The sequence below is a fragment of the Acipenser ruthenus genome, chromosome 24, assembly GCF_902713425.1.
Source record: "Acipenser ruthenus chromosome 24, fAciRut3.2 maternal haplotype, whole genome shotgun sequence".
Taxonomy (NCBI): Eukaryota; Metazoa; Chordata; class Actinopteri; order Acipenseriformes; family Acipenseridae; genus Acipenser; species Acipenser ruthenus.
In genome coordinates, this window is record NC_081212.1 from 15654178 (window position 1) to 15676909 (window position 22732).

The window sequence follows — 22732 nt, forward strand, 5'->3', positions numbered from 1 at the left end:
TTTAATGTGTAATTAGCATGAGCACTCGCATAACAGCAGCCTCATCACGATATTAATAAACAAAACAAAAAAACACAAAGGGCGAAAAATAGGACAGGTCGCCGCCATCAGAACCTCTGCCCCCGATTCAAAAGAAAAGGCCTCACTTTTCTTTTTCACTTGGCTGCTTCTAATTGGCTGCTTTGTTTCCAAAGTATCATGAGACTTCCCTCAGTCCCGGCAAAACATTCGCTAGAGCGCGCGCACACAGAGCGAGAGTGCTGGCTGCACAGACACTGCTACAGACAAGCAGTTGCATTTCTGCAGCGGGACGACTGCTGTGGATGTGTAATTAATAACAGCTTTGCGGATACGAAACCCTGATATTATTCACCCGTTTCATTAATATATCCTGATATTAACCTCTAAAAATGTGTTTTTTGGATACAAGAAGATGCAGGTGTTTGGGAAAAACTAGTGATCATCCAATTCGTAGCAATACAAAGGTACGGTCTTTTCTTACAGTTGTGTTTGATTTGAAACTGCCTAAATGTTGTAAAATGTTTAATTTTGATGTCAATAAAACGACAGTCGAGTAGAACATCTCACAGCGTAGTTATCCAGTTGCACTTAGTTTGTGAAGGTTTCGTTATAAACTTTGTTAATGGGAAATTTTATATACGCCCAGAATATGTTTTGAAATATTTTTTTTCCCACCACAATTAACTCGGCTGTTTTATTTTCAAAGTAGGCTTTTTTACTGTTTGCACTATGCACAAACTATAGGCTGCCTTTTGTAATTTGGCACTTTACAAATATACGGTGAGTAGCTGGCGTATGAATGTGTTTACAGCACAGAGCTGAAGACTTAACTGAAGTACGCTAATGGTTTATGTTACATCCTAAACAAACAAGACATGGTTTTAATAGTGGAAGGGTGAATAGCTGAAGACAACAAAAGCATACGTATTACTGGTGCTGCTGCACTGTAGTTGGTAACCGGAATAAGACATTAGTACCTGTATAACTAGATCTAGCCAAAATGATGCATGTAGAATGCGCTAAATTTCGATTAGCTCAAGTGTGTAGAATTCAGTGCTTCTGGGCTAGTGGTCTTTCATACATTTCTGCTTGGTAAACCTGCATTGGCCTCACGCGTATTTTTGGCAAATAATTAATTGTATGTGAGCGGTGAACGATACGTTTCAACCTCGATCTGACTTCGAAGAAGGGTGTTTTTTTCACTTACGTCAATTGTTATGTTTACATCGAAAAAGAGGAAGCACGCTGTGTTCCTGAAAATAATTACATTTGACCCTGTCTTGTTTAAAAAAAAAAAAAAAAAAAAAAAAAAAAAGCTTTGGGATTACAGCAAACTTTAACGTGCAGCGCCAACGAGTGGGTGTTGGTCTTGTATGCGGGGCTATGCTAATTAATTTGGGAGATCAGGCATCGTTACTAACGTAGACGTGTGTTTTAAAATGGTTGTTTATAGCAATGTAAAATATTATAATTTTGGATTATTTAAGGATTGTTGTGTGTGTGTGTGGAATGCTTAAGAAGTAAATTAGTTTAACAACTGTGGCCAGAGACTGATGCTGTTCTGTCCATGGTTGCGATTGTTAAATTTCTATTCCACGTTTCATTCCATGGCATTGTACCGTGCGTTGTTTGGTTTGATGTTGAGTTATAAGCGTTTCTTAACACGAGATCTGCAATGCAATAACAGAAGCCAGGAAGTGTATTATTTTGTGTGAGATGTTTAATCGAGTCAAAATTGAACTGGCCTACCCCTCCAGGCATAAGGCACTCAAAACAGCACCCCATTCAGAGTCTGTTAACGTTGATAGTTATCACGATACAGTAAATTACATGCGAAACATGCAAGTGTTTGTAATAAAACATGGTTTGCTTTGTGTTCTGATTAATCTTTTTTTTTAAAAAACAAACAAAAAAAAAAAAAAAACTATTACTTGTATGAGTTTTGCAAAAACTTCTGAACCCGACAGTGTTTTTTTAAGTTCTCTACAGTAACCAAATACTGAAGTGCCGCCCTCTCCATGACCTCTTGTTTTCTATACCGGTGTAATTCAAGAATTTATTTAGTAATATGTATAAGGACTGGCAAGCAGTACCTTGGCTCCAAAATATGTATGCATTAGTTTTCCACAATACTGTAGGGACACAAATGAAATGCACTAGGGAGTGGTCGTGTTTTTAGCGCTCACAAATGCTTAAGATAGTTGTGAATGATGCAATGTTTCCACTGTAGGTTATAGATACTGAGTAGTTGACGTTACCATATCCGCATTGGCTCAGATCTGACGTTGCCGTCTTCAGCTGCAAATGATCTTAAACTAATGTCCTGTCGGTCTGATGGTGCCGTTCAAAATGAGGTTTCTTGTATTCCCTGAGTACTGCTGTCAAACAGTGTCTCACAGTGGTAACAGTAAAGTAGTACTGTGCAATATGTTGTATAACTGTATTGATTTGATAATTGTTTTACATTCTTTGTTTCTGAAAATCAGAGAACATTTTACTGGTAATTAGTGCATTTTCTGCTGTAGCGGAGCACAATACTGTCTCCATTTACCCTTTGTGTGTAATCATGTACTGAGGATGCAAACCTAGCTCTCACTGACACTTAAAGTGTATTAAAGAGATTTTATGTTCTAGATATATATATATAAAAAATGAGATCCTCAGCAACAGGTTCTTGCAACAATTAAGGATGCATTGAATACGTTCGGAGCAAATCCATTGAAACACGTTTTCGCAGACAAGATTCCAAGATGGCGGAAAAAAATTGCATTCGCTGACTGCAAATGCAACACTTTTCTTCCAATAAAACTATTTGGCATAACACTGGCACTTGAGTCATGCTTCACAGTTTAGACTTAGCAACATGACTCTTAGCAAGAATTTAGGATAAGTCCTTAATGCAAAAAAAAAAATCCATTATTAAGGCCACACTGTTGATTTTAAACATGCCGATGTCACAGCCTAATCCTCACCTAACTTTCACCCCCATGAGAATTAGCCTAAAATACAATTCACAAGGGTGAGCATTAGGCTGCGACACCGGCACACATGTCCAATGTCACTGTGCTGCTTTCCATCGTTAAATTATTTGCTGTGGTCAACAATAACCTGCCTCCGCTTAGCTCGGGCTTGACAAAAACATCCTCTACACACAGTGTGATTGAAACATTGGGGCGAGGCTGCTAGATACATTACAGACTTGGCTTCACAAGCCTCGTTCATTTTTTTTTTTACTAATACATTAAATGCAGAAACTATCGATCTGTGCATGAACATTATTGTTTGCAGGTTACCGTGTTTTTTTGCATACAGTCTCACATTAAACTTTAATTCAGGAGTTAAGGGATGATTTAATTGTGCAGCAGATTCCCTAGTTAGATGATGATCTGATAATCTCTTCAGCCAAAGAAGCAAGCACGGTAATTTAAGACGTCACCATAATGAAAAACAGTATGTAGCGTGAGTTTTGCACTAAAGCAGGATCAGCTGTTGCAGGGAAAACCAAGTTTATTTCTCCAAACTGACCATTTTTAAGGTGAAAGCAGAATGCAGAGACAAGTGGGACTGTAGTGAGCAAGTGTACTGCTGAGAAAAAAAAAACATTTAGGGAAAAAATAAGCATGGGAGCTGCAGCATGCTGTTTCCCATATCACAGCTACACAATTAAAAGTGCATCACCAATCCCATACACATTTTCAGCCAGTCTTGTATTGCAGGGGCCTTGATACTCGGTCGTCCATTTTTCTTGTTGATCTTGCCTTGCTGTGAGCAGACCACTACTAGTCTAGCACATGCTTAAACCTTGCAAAAATGCACCGCTTTCCCACTGGGAACCTCACGGTTCTACTTGGGTCTTTTTTTTTTTTTTATCTGATTTTTAGAGAAAAGACAGATATCATTTTAGCTGTGTAAAAGTTTCTATGCTTCTGGCTTAAAGCCAATACTGCATCTTGAGAATGAAAAAAGTATTTACAATATTCAGTTCCAAGAAGTACCTTGTGACGTTTGACCTGAATTTCAACTTCAGGCTGTATTCCAACTGCAAGGCTGATGCCTAAGGGAAATATTTTAGTATTGCTAAACCAGCCCCAAAAGGTCCCAGAGTGGCTCACCTGATTAAAGCATAGCCATGTGGTGTGTAGGGCAGGTCAGACACATTGACTGGCAGTCCAGCGTGTTAGGTAGGCAAAACCGTCAAGGACTGTTTCTCCTTATCACACAACAATGGACACTATTAGCCTGGTGAGTTCAAGTGGACACTTCCAGGGCTGGCTTAGTCCTCCCACTGACCTTCAGTTCTCCTGAGCTGTTGGGAATTTTCTGTGGTGAAGGAATGTAATTGGACATTCTTAAAAAAAAACCCCGCAATACAGTGTTCTGTTGTCACACATCTGAGTTCCTTTATTTTCACTAGTTTCCACTAGATACTTGGTTCCATTTCTCATATAGGCTTCTTTTTAGCATGACATTTATTTTATTTTATGGAGATCATATTAAGCACAAACTAATTTCTTTGCTATTCTGTAATTCTCTAATGTGTGTTTCTCTTTCTCTGCAGTCCCCCTTCCTTCTGCCAAGAAATCCTCAAAGAATAAACAAACTATGATGGCCAGCAAGCGAACCCTAGGCTACGTGGACCCTCTGGTCCATAGCAAGGTCCCCCGTCTGGAGACGAGAGCTGACCATGGGATAGCTACCGGCTTGTGCAATCCTGGAACTTACTCTCCTGAGTACAGTGGGACCTACTTCACCTACTGCCTAAAAGGCCAAGATGGAGCTGACCTTCCTGTGCAATGGAGTTCCCCAGGGGCTTACTTGCAGAATGGAAGGAACTCCATTGTCCACCCCTTGGCTGCTGAGAGGCCCCTTACCAATGGTCTTGTATTCAGGTCAGAGCCAGAGATTGCTGGCCAGGCATTCCATACTGAGAAGAGTTCATCTGTTTTGGTTCAAGACCGAATTGCAAATGATAAATGGGCAGATTTTATTGAAAGGCACGAGAACCTTACACACAGTCCCAATGCCCCCGGACTCCATGCTCCAATGGCTCTAAGGAAGTTGGCAGTGGGAAATGCCACTGGGTCCCCACAATCTGAGCATTCTGCGGTCCTGGCTGTCCCAAAGCCTGTCTACAGGAGTAGGGTGTGCTGCACAGACCCTGGGTGCAAATCCAGAATGTGCTTCAGCATAGATACTGGGGCTGACCGGGTTCCTGGAAGACCTTACGAGGGCGAATGGACTTCAGGGTCGGGGCTCTGCTATGCACCTCTGCCGCCCATGGAAAAGAGGAACGGCTTGTTTGAACCAGGGGTTCTGCAGCTGGAGCAGGGAAATGGCTGTAGACCACATCCCAAGGATGCTGGTCATGGAGGTTACCCAAGTTCTAGGCAGCCAGGGGCAATGAAGCTGCCCACTTTTGCAGAGCGAGACTATAACAGCCTGCCATATGATGGCCCCTCGCGGCCTTTGCCCATTCCCCCCACCAAGAGTTATCGCAGCATACAGCCTGCTTCCAAAATCTATCACGACATGTCACAGTCGCCTCCAAAGAACTACCATGAAATGCAGAGGGTGACGGTCTCTCACTCACACATGCCTCCCCCAGTCTACCAACCGAGATCTCCTGTTTCCAAATACCCCCAGCTGCACCAGAGGCATGTGTATCTCTGTCCGCAGCGAGGTCTGAACATTGAGAAAGCTGCAAGCTACAAAGATTTGGGACTGCAGCTTATGGGGGATGCTTCTCCCAACCAGCCCAGTACAAGAAACGCATATCCTGCAACCTCAGAGCAATATCTTTTCCACACTCCCCCACCTCTATATAGCACAGTTTCAATGCCCTATTCAGTGGTTTCAGCAGGTGTTCGGAATGCACCGTCACAAAGGGACTATGAACTTCCTTATTCGGGATACAAAGTGCCGCTGAGCCCAGGGCATAAGGTGAATCTTCCTGACGCATGTGGCACACACATTCGAATGGATTTTGCTGATTGTCCTGTGGATTGCACTTCCCAAAATCTCCAGGTAATGCCACCACACAATGATCTTGGCAGGTACCGGCCAGCAACCAGTGCATTCCAACCTGTTCGTGCATCTTACAGGCTTGAAAATCCAGCACATATTGTCCCGAAGGATGCTTCTGTAGCACGGCAGACCATGCAAGAAAAAACTTCAAATAATCTCCTGGAAGATCAGTCTTTCTGTCGAATTGGCCTTCACAAGGAAAGGAGTATCGCTGCAGTGGGGAAAAATAGAGGGGTCATAGCAGAGCATGGAGGTCAGAAGACTAATAATGATGATGATGATTATAATAATAGTAGCAAACTAAGTAGTAAAGGGGGTGCATGCAGTCCAATTATAATTGACTCTCCCCCCAGGAGGGAACACAAAAGCAGCAGTGACCTCTATGAAGTCACAGTCTCCAAGAGAAATGAAGAAAAAATGTCTGGGAAGGAAGACCAGAAAGCACAAGATAGTGGCAATACAGATAAATCTCTCTCTCCCTCCTCCCCCCTCATGCCTGTTATCAATAACGTATTCAGCTTGGCTCCGTACAAGGCCTACCTGGAAGCATCAGGAATATTGTCTTTTCCAAATAGCGAAAAAGAGGAATCCTCTCCATGTTCAAGGCAAAAAACAGAAAGGCAAGCGAGTGAAAGTTACTCAAAACAGGAAACTGAGAGGCCTGCTTCTAGGTCGTCCCCAATAACTGGTAGAGAAGACTCTTGCAAAAGAGAGACAGAGGCCAAAAATGAGGCTGCCGAGTGGGGAAAAAGAGAGAGCAAACAGGCTGTCTATGACACCAGGCAGCCAACCGCCCATTTTGATTTAAAGGCTGACAAAAGCAACTTCATGCAGCCAAACCTGGATGGCCATGTGGTCGAGGGAGAAATGGTTGGTGGTGTGAGAATGAATAGTCAGGCTACTGTGCTGGATCTCAGTGTCAAAAAACCTGGCAGCCAGAGCAACCCTTTAACAGACAACATTAGTGACTATAAAATGGGGGATAGAGCGATAGTCCATGAGAAAAGGGAGACACTGTGTAACTTGGAACGAATTGAAAAGAGAGATTTCCAAACTGTAGTTTCGACTCCCACATCTGAGAGCCCTGTGAGCAGCAGTACAACCACTTTCATGCACAAAAAATTCCAAGTCCTTAAACCGGCCCCCACAAAGCTGGTTGTGACTCCACCTCTGCTGCAGAATACGAACAATGAACCATCACCAACTGTCGAAAAACACCTTTCTGTCCAGTCCCTTAAGTTGCCCACTTTCAAGCTCATCCTACCAGATATCATTAAAACTGTTTCCCCTCGTGCACCGGAGGTGTCCCATTCCTTGAGTGAGGCTGACAGCAGTGCAAAGACAAACAAGCATTCTCACCGATATTTTATGGAACTCCACCAGTCCCTCAACAGATTGATTGCCAACTCCATGTCCCACACTCCTGAGGAAGAACTGAAGGGCCTATTGGCCAAAATGGAGGAGGACCATGAATCCAAATCCTTACCATCCAAGACGAAGAACATCTCCCGTATTCTGGAGGTCCTCAAAGACCCCCGGGGTAAGGAAGTGTGGCTAAAGTCTGGGGAGATTGCATCAGCCCTCAGCTGTATCCTGTCTCAACTGGAGATCTACATTTACACCAAGAACTGCCCCTTCCCCCATGTGATTCGGGCAGGGACGATTTTCATCCCCATGGTGGTGGTGAAGGAGACGCTGTTCCCACAGCTCCAGGGCTGCTACATCGACCAGGTCCTGCAGGAGCACCGCGTGGAGCTCCGGCCCACCACCCTCTCTGAGGAGAGGCTGCTTACTCAGCTGCAGCAGCGCTGCTGCTCCTCCAAACTTAGGAGGCTCCTCTCCCTCAAGCAGCTTCCCACCATCTACCCTGACCTGCTCAGCCTGTACTACCATGACTGTGTCCACAAACACTTAGGTAAGGGAAAGTCATCCTAATATATACTACCACCTGGTTTCCCATACAAGCTTAAAGTCAGCAGTAGTGTAATTTGAAATGTTATGTTGCTACACACTATTTGTGATATACAGTAAAGGCTGCTACACACCAGATGCGATGCAACAAGCGAAAATGTGCAGTGATGCGAGAAAATGAATAGAACCTCAGGCTTCTCCCCAGGCCTTTTCAGGCTGTCGCCGCCGGGCTGAAAGAACCCGATCCGCCCGTCTTGCAGATGCTACTGTGCCTTTAACAATAAGGATTGATTGTGCTTCTAGCAGAGTAGGTCACTTGCGCGTTGCTTGATGAAAATTAAAATCTTGGAACCGCATGACAGCTGTGTTACGTCTTGACACAACATTTAACCAATCAGAGCGTTGAAGGGGCGGGTTTTGTGTTAAGCACTTTGAGAGGCTAAAAATAGTGACAATGAATGCAGGGTTTTCAAAATAAGCCGGCGATCGACGCAATCCACCGCCTAATTTTATTTGCGCCGGCTACTTTTTATTAAATATTATTATTTTCGGGTATTATCATTCAGTCCATTTTTTGTTGTATTATTGTACTGTAAGGTGATATATAGTGCATAATAGCTATACATATGCTCCAAAAAAAAAAAGCATATTTCTTTTGTTGTGACATTGTAAAAATATGTACCGAGGTGCTTGTGAGAGATATTGGGGGTTCATGTATAGAGGCTGTATGCCTTTAAGAAGAAAGGCGTGATGGGATATCAGCTGAACACTTGTCAGCTGATGTACAAATGAGTACTGTTGTGTGAAAAAAAATAAAAGGTTAAAATGAACAGTTGCATTCATAAAGTGTAGCACACGGAAAAACAGATAGACGTGCATTAACAAAATGCCCTGAACACTTAACGTAAAGAAAACAATTTAAATGAAGCAATAAGTTCAATAATTAAGCTAAAAAGGAAGTGAAAGGGTTACCGGTTTTTTGGGAGTTTTTTTTGTGATAAACCTCCGTTATCTTTCCCCAATCAAATCGTAGAGTGCCTAAATAAGCACAGTAATTTACCATAATAAAAAACAGTAATGAAAAAAAATGTAGAACATAAAGAGCAACCAGATATAGTCAACGAAAGACAACACATTATTCAAATTCTTTGTCGTATTATATATTTAAGGTAAGGCAAGTTTATTTTTCCGTTAAAAGTGCTCCAGGCTATAATGTTCAGAATTCCTGGGGAGGACTCTGAACCTATACTTTTGATAAGTATCTTTCCCACCACAGACGACACGACCGGTGATGTGTGAGTGACACTGTAGCAACTCAAAATAAATTGGATTTAGTTCTATTTTTTGCAGTTTGTCGTGCGACAACTAGGAATTGGCCAATCAGAGGACAGCTTCAATGCACTTGGTTGAGCAGGGTGAAGCAGTATCCAAAATGACAGAGGAAACAGTAATGCTTGCTGTGGAAAAATAAGACAAAGGTCATTGCAATTATAAAAATACAGATTTGAAACAAAATATGGGAGTCCATTTCAAAGGAACTGGATAAGCCTGTTATGTATGATTTATTGCCGTATGTGTTGAAATACCGTCACAAGACACTCCTAATTTCCACATCATGTTGACAAATATGTACCAGTCTTGATCATAGTTTTGGCAATAGCAATGGGTCCCTTCAGGTGTGTGTGTGATCATGTCGCTGTGAAAGTATCTTGTTGCGTCTGGTGTGTAGCGGCCTTAAGAGGGCATCTCTAAAGAGTCGGTTCTTTTAGTGCCTTGAATTCTTGAGGATAACATATGTCCAGAGATTCAAGACTGGAGTGTAAATGGATCCACATTGTTGTTGTTCTCACCCTTTAAATTAGAATAGGAATGTACGTTGTGTATTCTTCATGGTTCTGTAAGTAGTCAGACCTGTCAAGAATGTTTGGGCCTGGTAGGTGAATCTAACAAGCTTTCCGTTGATTTCAGGTTACTAATTCAGTGCTGATTTGGGATTACACGTTCAAGCTGGGCATGAACGGTTGCTTATTGTAGAGCTTGGAAGGGATTTTTAAAATCCATCAGCCTGAGATTGTGAAGCAGGTGGGCTCACTTGTGGCATAGGTCAATTGCGGGTTTAGTTTACTACTTATTGCTCGTAAATGTCTTTAAGAAATTGATTCTGTCTAGTTTAAAGACCAATAGATTCATATTTGTTTTTTAAGCTTAAGTTTTCATCTACTTTAGGGACTGGTCAATAAGACACTTTTTTTTTTATTGTTTTCCTGCAACACAATGCTGCTAGTAGACTCTTGAACACTGTGGAATCAAATGTTTATTGGTCAGTCACTTTTACAAGAAATTAATATGTTGGTCTTTGTGGTGGATGAATCAGTTTCAGTAACCCTTTAACAAACAAAGTCCTGCCCTGGGAAAAGACTCAAATGAGTAGTACTGCAGAAAACATGCAGATTCCTGATCTGTACTGTGGGTTATACTACTTATTCCAGTGCCTTGATTTTTTTGTTTATGGTAATTTTGTCTATGGCGAAAATGTAAAGGACAAGTGAGATGGAGATGATCCGGTCCTGAAATGCTGTATAATGTATGAGTTTGGATACCTCGTTTTTTGTTCACGCCAAGGTTCTCCCTTAGGTCATCCTGCTTGTGTTCTCCGCCAGCACGAGAGCGACAGGATCAAGCTGCTAACGCTCTTCATTTCTAATGAGGCAGGAATCCCACCACTACCACTGAGTGCTAATTTTATAAACTGAATGTCAAGATCCAAAGAGCCCTACTTTACATGCCAAGACATTGGTGCAAATGGGGATACAGGGAACCATTATATTATACATTTTAATGCAAATTTGATGTACATTTTGACTAATAATACATTAAACTAAGTGTCTTATAGTGTACATATATTAGTATACTATAAAAAATAAATTTAATTCATTACAAATCCCATTTATTTCTTGCAGGTTCGGGTTCACCTGCTGGCCTTCAAAACTCAGCTCAGGTATCTCCTATTTTCACCAACTGACTCAGGGCGGGATACATCCAGTCATAGTTGTGGGTGACCCTGGACAAGTTGAGGTAATTCAAAGAACAAGTTTACTTCTGGCTTCAGTCATTATCAAGATTTAGTGTTCCAGAAGAGGATCAGAAAACCTACTCCCTTAAAGCTGGAGGGTATACGCTGTGTGTGCTTCAGTATGTACACTTTTAGCAGTGCTAGGTTATGAGGGGAGGCGAGGCTTGACGTTGTGATGTTAGTTACCAGCACTGAAACTCCTGAGCATGAAATGCGTTTCTTGTCATTTCTTGTGAGGAGCATGCTAGGTGTACCGTTCATCAGGTTTGTTTTCATGGTGCTGATCTGCTGCCCTCCTGAAGTCTGAACTGTTCTGTATCTACAGTACACTCAGTTTTCTTCTTCTCTTCAGTCCATAAAGGCAGTAACCCTAACCCTTACGATAAATTGTTTTCACATCCCGTATTTTTCTTTAACTTAAAAGACCACACAAGTAACTTTTGCGGACGGCCACAAGACAGACTTTTGTTGCTAGTGTGTTGCCTTGTAAATAGTGTGGTCACATGAGAGACAAGCCTGCTGTCAACAAGGTGCCAACATTCTGGCAACAAAATAACGCAAACCAATCATTATTAATTTTATGTGTCCTGAATAAAACTCACCATCTCAGAGGGAAGAAAGGTAGCTGCTGCTGATGTAATAATGGAAATTTTAGAGAGAGGAGGAAATGAGAATAAAGTGACAGTTCTATAATCAATCCTGGATTATGAGATGTGATTGAGAGGAGTTGATAGGAATGGAAGCTGGGTTTCCAGTGGATCTCTTTTGCTGCACTGCGGTCTTTTCTTTTTGAGAAACATCCATTCATTCCATTGAATATGTTTTCTCCACCCGGCTGAGGACTTGACTGAAGAGTGATGGTTGTTAGAGCGAACGTGGGAACTACAGGCGGATCATAGAGGGTAGTGGGGGACAATAGATCAGACTGGCTGTTGAGTGTGGAGGGAAATGGCTGACAGACTTCTGATACTGAACAGAAACTGCCAGCTCTTCTGTGTCATCCACAGATTCGACTGCCAAATATTGACCTTTCACCATGTAAAACATTTCATAGATTTGTTTTTACTTTACCTTGAGCCAAAACAAACCATAAAATGTTGTCCCATCAATTGCAACCAGTATTATTTGCTCCATTCCATGAAGTTAAACTTAATGTTTAACGTGACATTTTCAGTTTGCTTTTTTTCAAAAGTCCAAAACCACATTTAGCGTGACTTGTGGCTATTATACTCTTAAAAGAATTTTGCTTATAGAATGAAAGATCGAAGCACTGTCTGTTTATGGCAACCCTGAGAAGCACGTGGGCATAAGATTTTATTTTTTATTGTTTCTAATATAAACCGTCCCCAGAAGTTTCTGTCGGTGCCAGTGCTCCAGATAAGGTTTTGGATCATTTGAGTAATTCTCCAATTAAGACACTGTGAATAAAATGCAGCATTACCTTGAAGTCATGAGTACTTTCAATACATACTATACTTTTAATGCTAACTTATGGGGTAACCACAGACTTACATTTTAACTGTAATGTTACTTTGAAGCACTGTACAAAAACGTCTTTTTTTTTCCCTTATTTTTTCACTTTTTTCATTCTTTTTCGCAGTCATTTAATTCTGCCTTAATACTATTAATAATAGGTTAGTGCAGGAAGCTGCTCCTCTCTGTGTAGTTATCTGCTGCGTTCAGAGTATCCTCCCACTAGTACTAGGCTGTTACAGTTTTTGTAGCTTTCTGCAAATGCTCCTTTCTCAGTCTCTTGTGCTGCCCATTTTAAACTGTACCGATGCTGCACTAATGCAAATAAAAAAAACAATATTTTATTCCTTATTGATCGCCTTGCTATAGCAATATGAAGCATCCTGACTCTCTCCAAACACAGAATATTATATTTATTATATCGATTTCCCTTCCAAAAATTCATTTGACAGATAGGTAAATTGGTAGGCTGAGTGGGATAGACGGCGCAGAGAGAATGCATTTGCTTATTCCTCAGTCACAAACATGCATTACAAGGGAGTGGATTCAGTCGTGCTTTATTTAAATTATTTTAAACCCAGACTTACTGGTCACGTGTTTCTGGCATGTCCCAGGCTACAGTTAGCTGCCCGCCATGTCTATGATCCATTCTGTAGCTACCGCATGCAGTATATTCACAATTGACCATTGAGACTCTGGGAACAAATTAAGTACAAGAAGCTGATAACATGTGAAGAAGCTGTGCAGCAAAATTGCTATGCGTATTCTTTACACATTCCATTTCAATATCATATGTAATTCATATTTTATCAATGCGTAAAACACCAAGTACGCAGCTTATCTTGAGTGTTGGATGATGCTTATCTATTCTGTGTAAGTACAGTTCTCATCCGGAGTGCAGTCAGATTTAGTGATTTTTACCTTGGTAGGCTGCAAGAATTTAGAAGAATGAGTGGATGTTTTATTCCCCTGTGTAACTGCAAAAGAAAAGGAGGGTCAATTCAAAAGGACATTCCTGTAACTTTCATTTGCAGTTATAGATCCAAAATATACTGGACCACATGTTGGTAATTTTTATAATGCTTTCAAAGTGCTCAGCTCAGTGTGATTCAATACTGCTTAATTTGATATTCAGCGACCCATCCCACTTTCCAAAACTTCTTAAACTCCTCACTGAATAATAGCAATCTTGCTTTCCATCTTGAAATGGACAGTAATGAAGCTGGCAGTAATCTGTGTTGTCTAGTTGAGCTGGGATATAGCTAAATATAATTTCTATGATGAGTTTGTTTGCTCAGTGAAGAATATGTTTAACCCACAATATTTGCTAGTTCTGGGGAGTGATGGCTACCCACTATTTGCTTATGTCTCTTGTGATTAATTGGAAGGGGTTTACTTTTTTAAACAGTTCTCTAAAGGGTCTAAAGGTGTGTCAGTTATCAGAACTTGTCCAGATTGCTTTGTTGGTTCTGTCCAGCCCTCGAAGGTTTCTTCAGCAGAGTCGCATGGTCTTTATTTTGTGTGCATGCGATTGGATGTTTTGTACTGACAAGGTGGCTCTTGTCTTTCAGATGCAGAGTTCCACAGTGGATTGAAGAGAGAGTGGGGAGAACCTCCAGCAGAAAAGACCTTTGACCAAACAATGAAAAGGGAGCATTCACAAACTGGGCATCAACTGCCTAACAAGAGAACACCAGGGGGGTTAAAGAGCAGAGAGAGAGGAGAAATTAACTTCAAAAGGAAAAGAAAGGGCAGAAGAAAAAATGGCTTAAACAGAACTTTTGTGGGGAAGGGAAATGAGGATTCAGAGCTTGATTCAAACAAGGAGGTGAGGAGTGATCCTGAAAACTCGACCAATGCAGAAGAGTCTTGTCACAAGTGGGACAAGTCAGAAATGTTAGAGATCAAACTTGAGGAAGCTTCCTCTGAGGAGGTGGAGATGCCTGAGGGCAAAACAGGAATATCTTTCTGTAACGAGCAGGAGGTGCCTGATGTTAAACCACTAAGAGCAGATCAGGAGGCCAGTAAGTCCCCAATGGTAGTACAGAAGAGCTGCAGTGGCCTGGTTCTGAAGTTGAAACGGGTACTATTTAAAAGAAAACCTGGGGGGAGAGGCCAAAAGTATTGCCCAGAGCCAGACTCTAGAATAAAGGGGCAGCTGAGTTCAAGAGGAGAAGAGGTGCAAGAACTCCAGCATCCTCCCAACCCAGAGGAACCTCGGGGGAAAGTCCAGCCTGACGTCCCCCAGCAGAAGAAACGAGCGGCTGGTGCTGCAGAAACTCTGCGGCCCACACGCAGCACCTCCAAGGTCTTGCACCTTCGCAGCTCCATGGTGCAAATCAAATTCCACCGCCTCCTGGCAGTGCACCGTAACTCACTACACCACAGTGCCCGCCGGAGGAGGAGAGGAGTGCGGCGACCGGCGGTCCAGAGAGTCAGGCCAGCCACGGAAATCAACTACCCTGCCCTGGTGGGCAAGCGGATCCGACACCTCTATGAAGAGAAGGACAAGTCTGAGGTTTGGTACCATGGCGTGGTGGTGCGAGTGCACGAGGAGCACAGCAACCCTTTAAAGACAGTCTATGAGGTGCAATATGACAGTGAGCCGGAGTGGCAGTACTATTTGGAGCTTCTTCAGGATTATAAGAAGGGGTGGCTGAAAGTGGAGGACTAAAGGACTATTTTTGTGTATTTTGTGTGTCTGTGTTTGTGTGAGTTAAGAGTTGGGACCCAACTTACCATATGTGCTGCAAAGTTCAGTTTAGATATTTTTGTTATCTGCATGCTGTGTTTGCAAAGCTACTTGCAGTGCTGTCATTGCTTTGCTCTTGTGCAGCAGTGGAGGACCCAGGGGGTAGTGAAGATGGACAGAACTGAAGCAGTGAGAACTTAAGGCTCACTGTGTGCTTCACCAGCAAACCCACTGCACAACAGCAAAGCAATTCTGACACTCTTAGAATTCATTGTAGGGTATTGGAAACAACTAATGTGGGTTTGTGCATTGGGATGCAGTCTTGTTTTTAAATGTTTGCCTGTAGTGTACAGTAGGAGTGATTCTAGTAAAGGAGATGCTAAAAACGTCAACTGGAGAAGTTCCCCCTAATGGCCTTTTTTTTTTTTTACCCTTGAAACACCATTATAAGACTTCTTCAGATTGGGGGTATTGTAATGTACAAAACCGTTTCCATGGGTTTAAAAAAAAAACAACAAAAAAAAAAACTTTGAACTGATGGATATCGCTGTCATGATAGTTTTAAATGTTTAAGTGTTCCTAAAGAGTATGCAGGGTGTAGTGCTGAAGAAAGACATATCACTGTGACCTGAAAGTTCTGTATTTTGAAAAATAGTTCCTCCACCATGGAGGCAAAACAGAACTTTGTGATCCTTTCCCTTTTTATCAGTGCCCTTTGGAATCGGCCGATAGCAGCTAGCAGTTTGGCTTGCAGTTGCCTGTGTTTGTTGCTCTGGTTTCAAAGGTGAGGTGCTGAAGAGCATAGCTGTGAGTGAGACTTTAGCATGGCTCACACAGCTAAAAGTAATTTTTAGCAGCTTTTCTTCTGTTCTTTTAAGCGTAACAGTTTAAAAGTTTAAACCTTTAATCAACCTGGTTATATTTCTTCATAGTGTGCTTTTTTAAAAAAATAAATAAAATCAGTGGTATTTTGAGGAAAGACGATTCTGCGGATGTGTTTCTCCAGGCCTGACATTAACCCTTTGCAGTCCATTTATTCAGCGCCTGTCAGGCATGTCAGGTTCAATTTATTTTCACACAAGCTATTTATTTTAGACGCGTTTTAAAAGTATTTTTTATTCACAGTAAAACCGATTTAAAAGGCACTGCATATCAACAGGACACTCGGTACTGCATCTCCAGCCCCGCCCCACCCCTTGTTCGATGTATTTATAACATATCTCTTCATAGTCGTGCATACCGATAAATCATCTCCTGATCACTCGTTTTATCACCAAACTCCTCAGTAAGCTATCCAAATCATTATTTCATTACTATAACATCTCCAAAAGCTTGGCAAATGTCTGCGATATTCTGTGAGCGCTGGATGCGGAAGCAGCTATCTTGTTTGTTTGTCTGTTATGTCTGTGGTGAAGGGACTATGCGTATTGCTCAGATCTGCCTCAGTTGTGTGTTATGTGTTGTGGTGTGTGTGTGTGTGTGTGTTTTTTTTTTTGGCTTCCATCGGCCTCACTCAGCCATTGAAAGCTTTTCTCAGCTTTTTCCGGAGAAAAAACTACTAGGGACCTGTGCTTGACATCTTTGTGATGGTGTCGGACATGGTCCGACATCGGCCTGGAAAGGAAAAATTGTAATGTCGGACCTGGTCTGACATAAGACCGCAAAGATTGTTGTCGTGCTGCTGTTTGTTAGACTGAAATGTTGTTTTATGATTGACGACTGGTTTCACAGACCCCAATAAGCACTAGGGATGGGCGCGTGTACTTGTTTATTCGAATAATTGATTAGAAATGTGTTAATTGTTTAGAAAATTACTAATTGTATAATCGGTCTTGTATTGCAACAAATATACGTGGTCTGAACAGACCCATTAACTATGCTAAGCCTGCCGCTGCACCACAAGGTATTACTATAAATACATATTACATAAATCATTATTTCTGTAAATTCTCTAAATTATTCAAGCTCCTGATAGATGAAGAGGCAATTTTTTAGAATTGCAGAGTGATACCAATACCGTAGCTAATAAAATACAAGAGACTACAAAATAGAGGTATTTTACAATGTGGTATTGCAAGGCTCAAAGTTAACATATATTTGGTGGCATTTTGTTACCCAAAACTCTTAATTTGCTACTGTTGTGTTTTGGTTTTTTTTTTTTATGCAGTAGCATTTTTCTGATGCTTTGCTTTACGCAGCAGTTTATATGACCGACCCAGAGTGAACATGTACATAATTATCTGCGTTAGTTTTTTTTAAACACGTACATTATTAGTATCTTGCCCCATGTAGATAAGCGCGAGGCCCACAATGCAAATTGTTTTGTACAGTGGAGTACAAATACTTACGGTACCAGAACAACGTGGGTAGAATTTCAAGGTGGGAAGTTTATTTTATAGACCAAAAGTAAAGTTAAATAACTGTTAGAAACATTACGATTTTATAAGATAACAGGCAGTGTGTATAAAATGGTAATTTAATCTCTCATGGAGAATGGTGGCTCTGGTTTTGTTCGAATGTTAACCCTGGTTTCATCCTCGTTAAAAATTAACACATAATAGGTAGATAATTAATTATTACTTTATCAAAATTCTGACTACGACAAAAAACAAAACAAGCGCAACTAGCTAGCTGTAACATTACCATGATCCAAGTAACGGCTTCCTTGTTTTATCAGTACAAATAAGATGAAATACAATCCTGAGGTGCATTAATTTATCTGTTTTTTCATTCTATAGTAGATTGTCACTACCTTGCGTATTTCTCCTGTTTAACTAGTGAAATGTGTGCATACAGCAGTGTGGAGTAGTGGTTAGGGCTCTGGACTCTTGACTGGAGGGTCGTGGGTTCAATCCCCAGTGGGGGACACTGCTGCTGTACCCTTGAGCAAGGTACTTTACCTAGATTGCTCCAGTAAAAACCCAACTGTATAAATGGGTAATTGTATGTAAAAACAATGTGATATCTTGTAACAATTGTAAGTCGCCCTGGATAAGGGCGTCTGCTAAGAAATAAATAATAATAATAATAATAATAATACAGATTTATGAACAAGCCAGTTGGTATAACACGTTGCATGAATCATTTAAATGTAGCGGTACCGTGCTGGAATTAGCTTTCATTTTCAAAACGGCTTGGTTGTAATTGTAACTTTATAATTTGTAAGGTCATACAGAAATGCAGGATTCGACGATAATGTGGCTAACTTCTAGCCCTGGGTATTGTTGCCAGTCATGGTATAATTATTTATACTTCAACTACTGTGGTTAATATTTATAAGCAAGTCGATATCAAACGGGACATGAACGAGATTGCAGCCGATAACTTGAGATTCCAGTCTAATGTTGAAAAAAGGTGACAAACAGTAAAATTCACACTTTGCATAAAAAGACTGATTTACTTGAACAGCATCGGGACACTTTTAGTATATGACATTCAATGATTTAACATTGGCTCTGTACAACATTCATGTAGCAAAACGTAGACCAGGACCTGGGGGTATGAACTCTATTTAATGAGATATTACTTCATGTGAATATGTATGCATACTGTACTTGTATTACGAAAAGCTGCTGTCATAATTCTGTGATTTTCTGTAATTTTTTTACAGATTGTTTTGGTTTTATGTAAGCATTGTTTTTGGCCAGTGGCACGTTGATGTAAAGTACAATAGTGTCATTGTTTAGGTTGTGTATTAGATTATTAAAATATACAGGAATGCCCATCCCTGCTAAGCACTAGTCTTGGACTACCATGCCAAGGGTAACTTTAAGTAGTTCAAGGTTAGTGGAAATCGAAGTATGTGAAACCAGCTGAGAATGGTTTAACCTGTGGCGCTTTTAAAACTGCTAGAACGATACTATAAAACACATGGAATACATGCAAAGTCATTTCAGATTAATCAGTGACTTTACCCCAAAGTTTAATCTGCTCCATTTTCAACTACGTACCGTTGATTCCCATTGATTGAGCTCCCTTTAACAGCTGTCAGTGTGTATTCTGTTATTGCCTTCAAAAAACACTTCCTCCTACCTTATGACACTTCAGATGTAGGTCCCTTTTTACTAAGATTTCTCTTTTGAGTAACCTTGAATGGTTTGTTTTTATTGGAAGTTAAATGTGTTCACGTGTGTGGTTTGTGTGGTTTTTTTTTTTTTTTTTTCCCTCAGTCTCTTTAATATTACACATTCCATTCTGTTTGGATATACATCTCCAAGTACAATTGGAGAAATCATCTTTATCAGCCGCTCTCTCCTGGTTGCTGAAACAGATTTCTGTCATTTCTTTGCTCACCATTTGCTAGTTTCCAATGTTGTCTGACTGGACAGATTTTTCCTGGAATACTCAAAAAACTGAACAGTTTTATATTGCTGTAGAGTCCTTATTTTTGTACTTTAAGATAGTGTTGATGATTTTTTTAAAGGTTTTATTTAAATCCAGATTCTGTGAATTTAGAAACGCTTCACACCCCATAGCGAGGCTGTGGTTCTAGGATCTATACTGCTAGACCAGTGTTGTGTTTTAAACTGTTTGTACAATAAGCTGTCCAAGTACAGTATCTTCACTTTAATTTAAGATGTTGTACTTTTTAATAAACCTTTTCCACATATACAAACTGTTTTGTTTAATTATTTGAAATCTAAGATGGAATATATTAAACTAATTACAGAACATTATTTTTTTTTTCAAGGGGACAATAATACCATAATCAATATTATGTTTGTTTCAAAGGAATGCATTTTTAAACTTTATCTAACCAGTGACTGATAAAGCAAGTATTTGCTCTTTGTCTATCCTATCTCTATCTATCTATCTATCTATCTATCAGTTACTAGCAGTGTTGTGGTGTTGCAGTCAAAAGAGGTCCCTTTGTTTCATTTTTATCTTTAGTTGGATAGGGAACAGAGAACCCCTTTGACTGCTGCCCTCTGACACTACCCTGAAACCAATTGCTATATAAATGCTGAACATGCCACTATGGTTGGACTTCCATCACAGAGAGAGCTTTCCCAGAGTACACTCAACACTTCTTGATGGATGGAGATATTTGCTTGCATAGCAGCAGTGCAGTGCTTTACACTTTCAACAATGTGAGGCACAGATCACGTGTCCAATGGTTATTTTTAATGGGAGTTCCACCTTGGCTAGATACTCCAAAACGTCCGTAGCACAACTATCTTCAGAAGAAGTTTCTCCAGGAACAAGATGGACACTGATTTGAGTGGCTTGTGAGTAGCTGAAGATAGGAATCGCTGAGGAATAGTCAGACATGTCTGTCAAACCTGTCGCTGGTTACCCGTGATGTCTTCCTTAAATCCTTTTGAGTGTTATGAAGTCATACTCTGCTAAGGTTCAGATATTTCAATCTAATGCAAGCAGTGTTTTATTGTGGGAGGCATACGTAGCGAGATGTCAAGGATCTCTAAGGAGGTATTTTCCCCGATGGACAGAAATTAAATACTTGATGCCTTGATCAAAATAAAATGGGAAAACGTCTAAGTAATCCACCAGGGGGTCCTATATAGTTGAATATCAATGGCTTTCTTTACAATACAAAAAGGACAAGGGTCAGTAGGATGGGGATTTTCCATAAATGGAAGTTACCATAGAGGGTATAATTGCAAAAATGAACTTCTTTTACCACAGTCTTTTTCCATCTGTACTGACTCCTCTGTAGGCCCACTTGGAAACAAATACAATGTTGCAATAGAGCAGTTTGTTTTTATAAATATACCCTGTGGTAGTCCCGTTTAAAGCTAAAGCCACTTCCATTGTAAATAACCCAAGTTTGCAAAACTCCCATTCTTGAGACCCTGATCCTTTTTGTAAAGAAATGCATTAATATTTAAGTTTATAGCGCTCCCTAGGGGATGACTTACAAGGGTTCCCACCAGGGAAATCAATTGTGTTTGTATTTATTTATGTATGTATTTTTTAAATATGCCTCTCAGAATTTCTGTAAAATAACCAAGCACTTTAGATAGTGGTGCTAGGGGTGATGGTGTGGCTGCTGCTGTTATGCTGCAGCCCGTGTGCTCTGTGCTGGAGAGGTCTTAGTTCTACAGAAAATAAACAAGATGGTTACACCAAGTGTTAATTCCCTCCGGCAGACATGCTGTAAGAAGATGTTTTAGGTTCAAAACATGTAACGTTATTCTTTCCATTCATTCCTTGTGGATCCATTTGAACCTTTCCAGAACTACAGTAAGATGCTTGAACCTCAAGGAAGAGTATAAAAAACCCCAGGTCACATGATGGTGTTTATACACTGGTGCTGAATTACAAAAGTCCAGTAGACAGAACCCTGGGTGGATATTATGAGCACAGGTATATGCAACAGGAATATGATCGCATTATGCCAGGTTGGATTTGTCTTTCTGCAGGACCAGAAGGCATGTACTGGTTTGTGGCATTGTTTACATATGGGAGAAACACTTGATAATAATATCTATTTAACAATCAGGTTATAGTTTGAGATAATGTTAGTGTAGTCCATCCAGAGCCCTGCCCACTCATGATATGTAATATGTGTACCTCTTATTTATATATCTAACGCAGGATTCCTAAGTGAACCATCAGTAATGTGTGCAGATTTCGATTTGGAAGCACCTGCCAACCAAGCACCTAATGAAAATCTTATCGGGTCTACTGTCTGGCCATACTGATTTCTATGTGTTACAGAATAGGCAAAACCCTGGGAAAGTGCATCAAACACTTGTATATCAGCATTTTGTTAAAAGACTTGTTAGTCCGTTATGCAATACTACAATTCAGCAGTTCTACACAGAAGGCGGACAAAACCATATACTGTTTCATTTATTTGGAAATTATAGGTGACAGGGGCATGGTCTAAAAGATGGTATTTGTAATTGTATTACATTTATTGAAATTACTTTATAAAGATAATTATTAAAACATTAGTTTTATATTATTTAAATAGAGAAAAAATGAATACATGTTTTCAATAAAGACTTTGTCTTAAAGTTTCAAGTAATTTGGGAAATCAGACGTTGGTTTTCAAACGTTCTTCATAATATGTTGTCAATCACCATAGTGGTATGAAACATTTCTGTTGTGCCTGGTATAGAAATATAGTTTATTGCACGGCAGAACTTATTTTTTGTCTCATTACAGTTCGGTTAATAAATTATCAATACACAACGTATAAAACTCGCAACGGAGAACCTGAGTTAACCAAACGAGCAAGATGGGCTGAATGGCCTCCTCGTTTGTAAACTTTCTTATGTTCTTATGAGTATAGTTTTTTTTATTACTACACTATTGTGCCTTATTACTTGTTTTCTCGATCATTTTCGCTAAAAACAGTATATATATATATATATATATATATATATATATATATATATATATATATATATATATATATATATAAAATTTACAATCGCTACGTTTTCAGACGTGTTTTAATGTTAGCCGTTTTGGCTAATTATCCCCCGTCGCGGCCTAGCGCATTTCAAAGCCTGCAACGAAATTTCGCCCTTCACCCGGGTCTAGCACGTTCTCGGCTGATCGTTTTA

The 22732-nt window shown here is 40.3% G+C and overlaps 1 protein-coding gene across 1 annotated transcript; it reads left to right on the forward strand.

The window, feature by feature from the left end:
• The first annotated feature begins 200 nt into the window (after positions 1–200).
• On the forward strand, positions 201–19809 carry LOC117429066 (uncharacterized). Its single transcript, XM_034048219.3, has 3 exons — positions 201–485; positions 4580–7960; positions 14074–19809. Exons 2-3 carry the CDS (start codon positions 4624–4626, stop codon positions 15174–15176), a joined length of 4440 nt encoding a protein of 1479 aa, XP_033904110.3. The 5' UTR covers positions 201–485; positions 4580–4623; the 3' UTR covers positions 15177–19809.
• Positions 19810–22732: the final 2923 nt, after the last annotated feature.

Excerpts from the sequence above, each read along its gene's own strand:
- LOC117429066 (XM_034048219.3), top strand. The coding sequence starts at position 4,624 with ATGATGGCCAGCAAGCGAACCCTAGGCTACGTGGACCCTCTGGTCCAT. Across the intron at positions 7,961-14,073 it reads CTGTGTCCACAAACACTTAG|ATGCAGAGTTCCACAGTGGA; the intron begins GTAAGGGAAAGT and ends CTTGTCTTTCAG.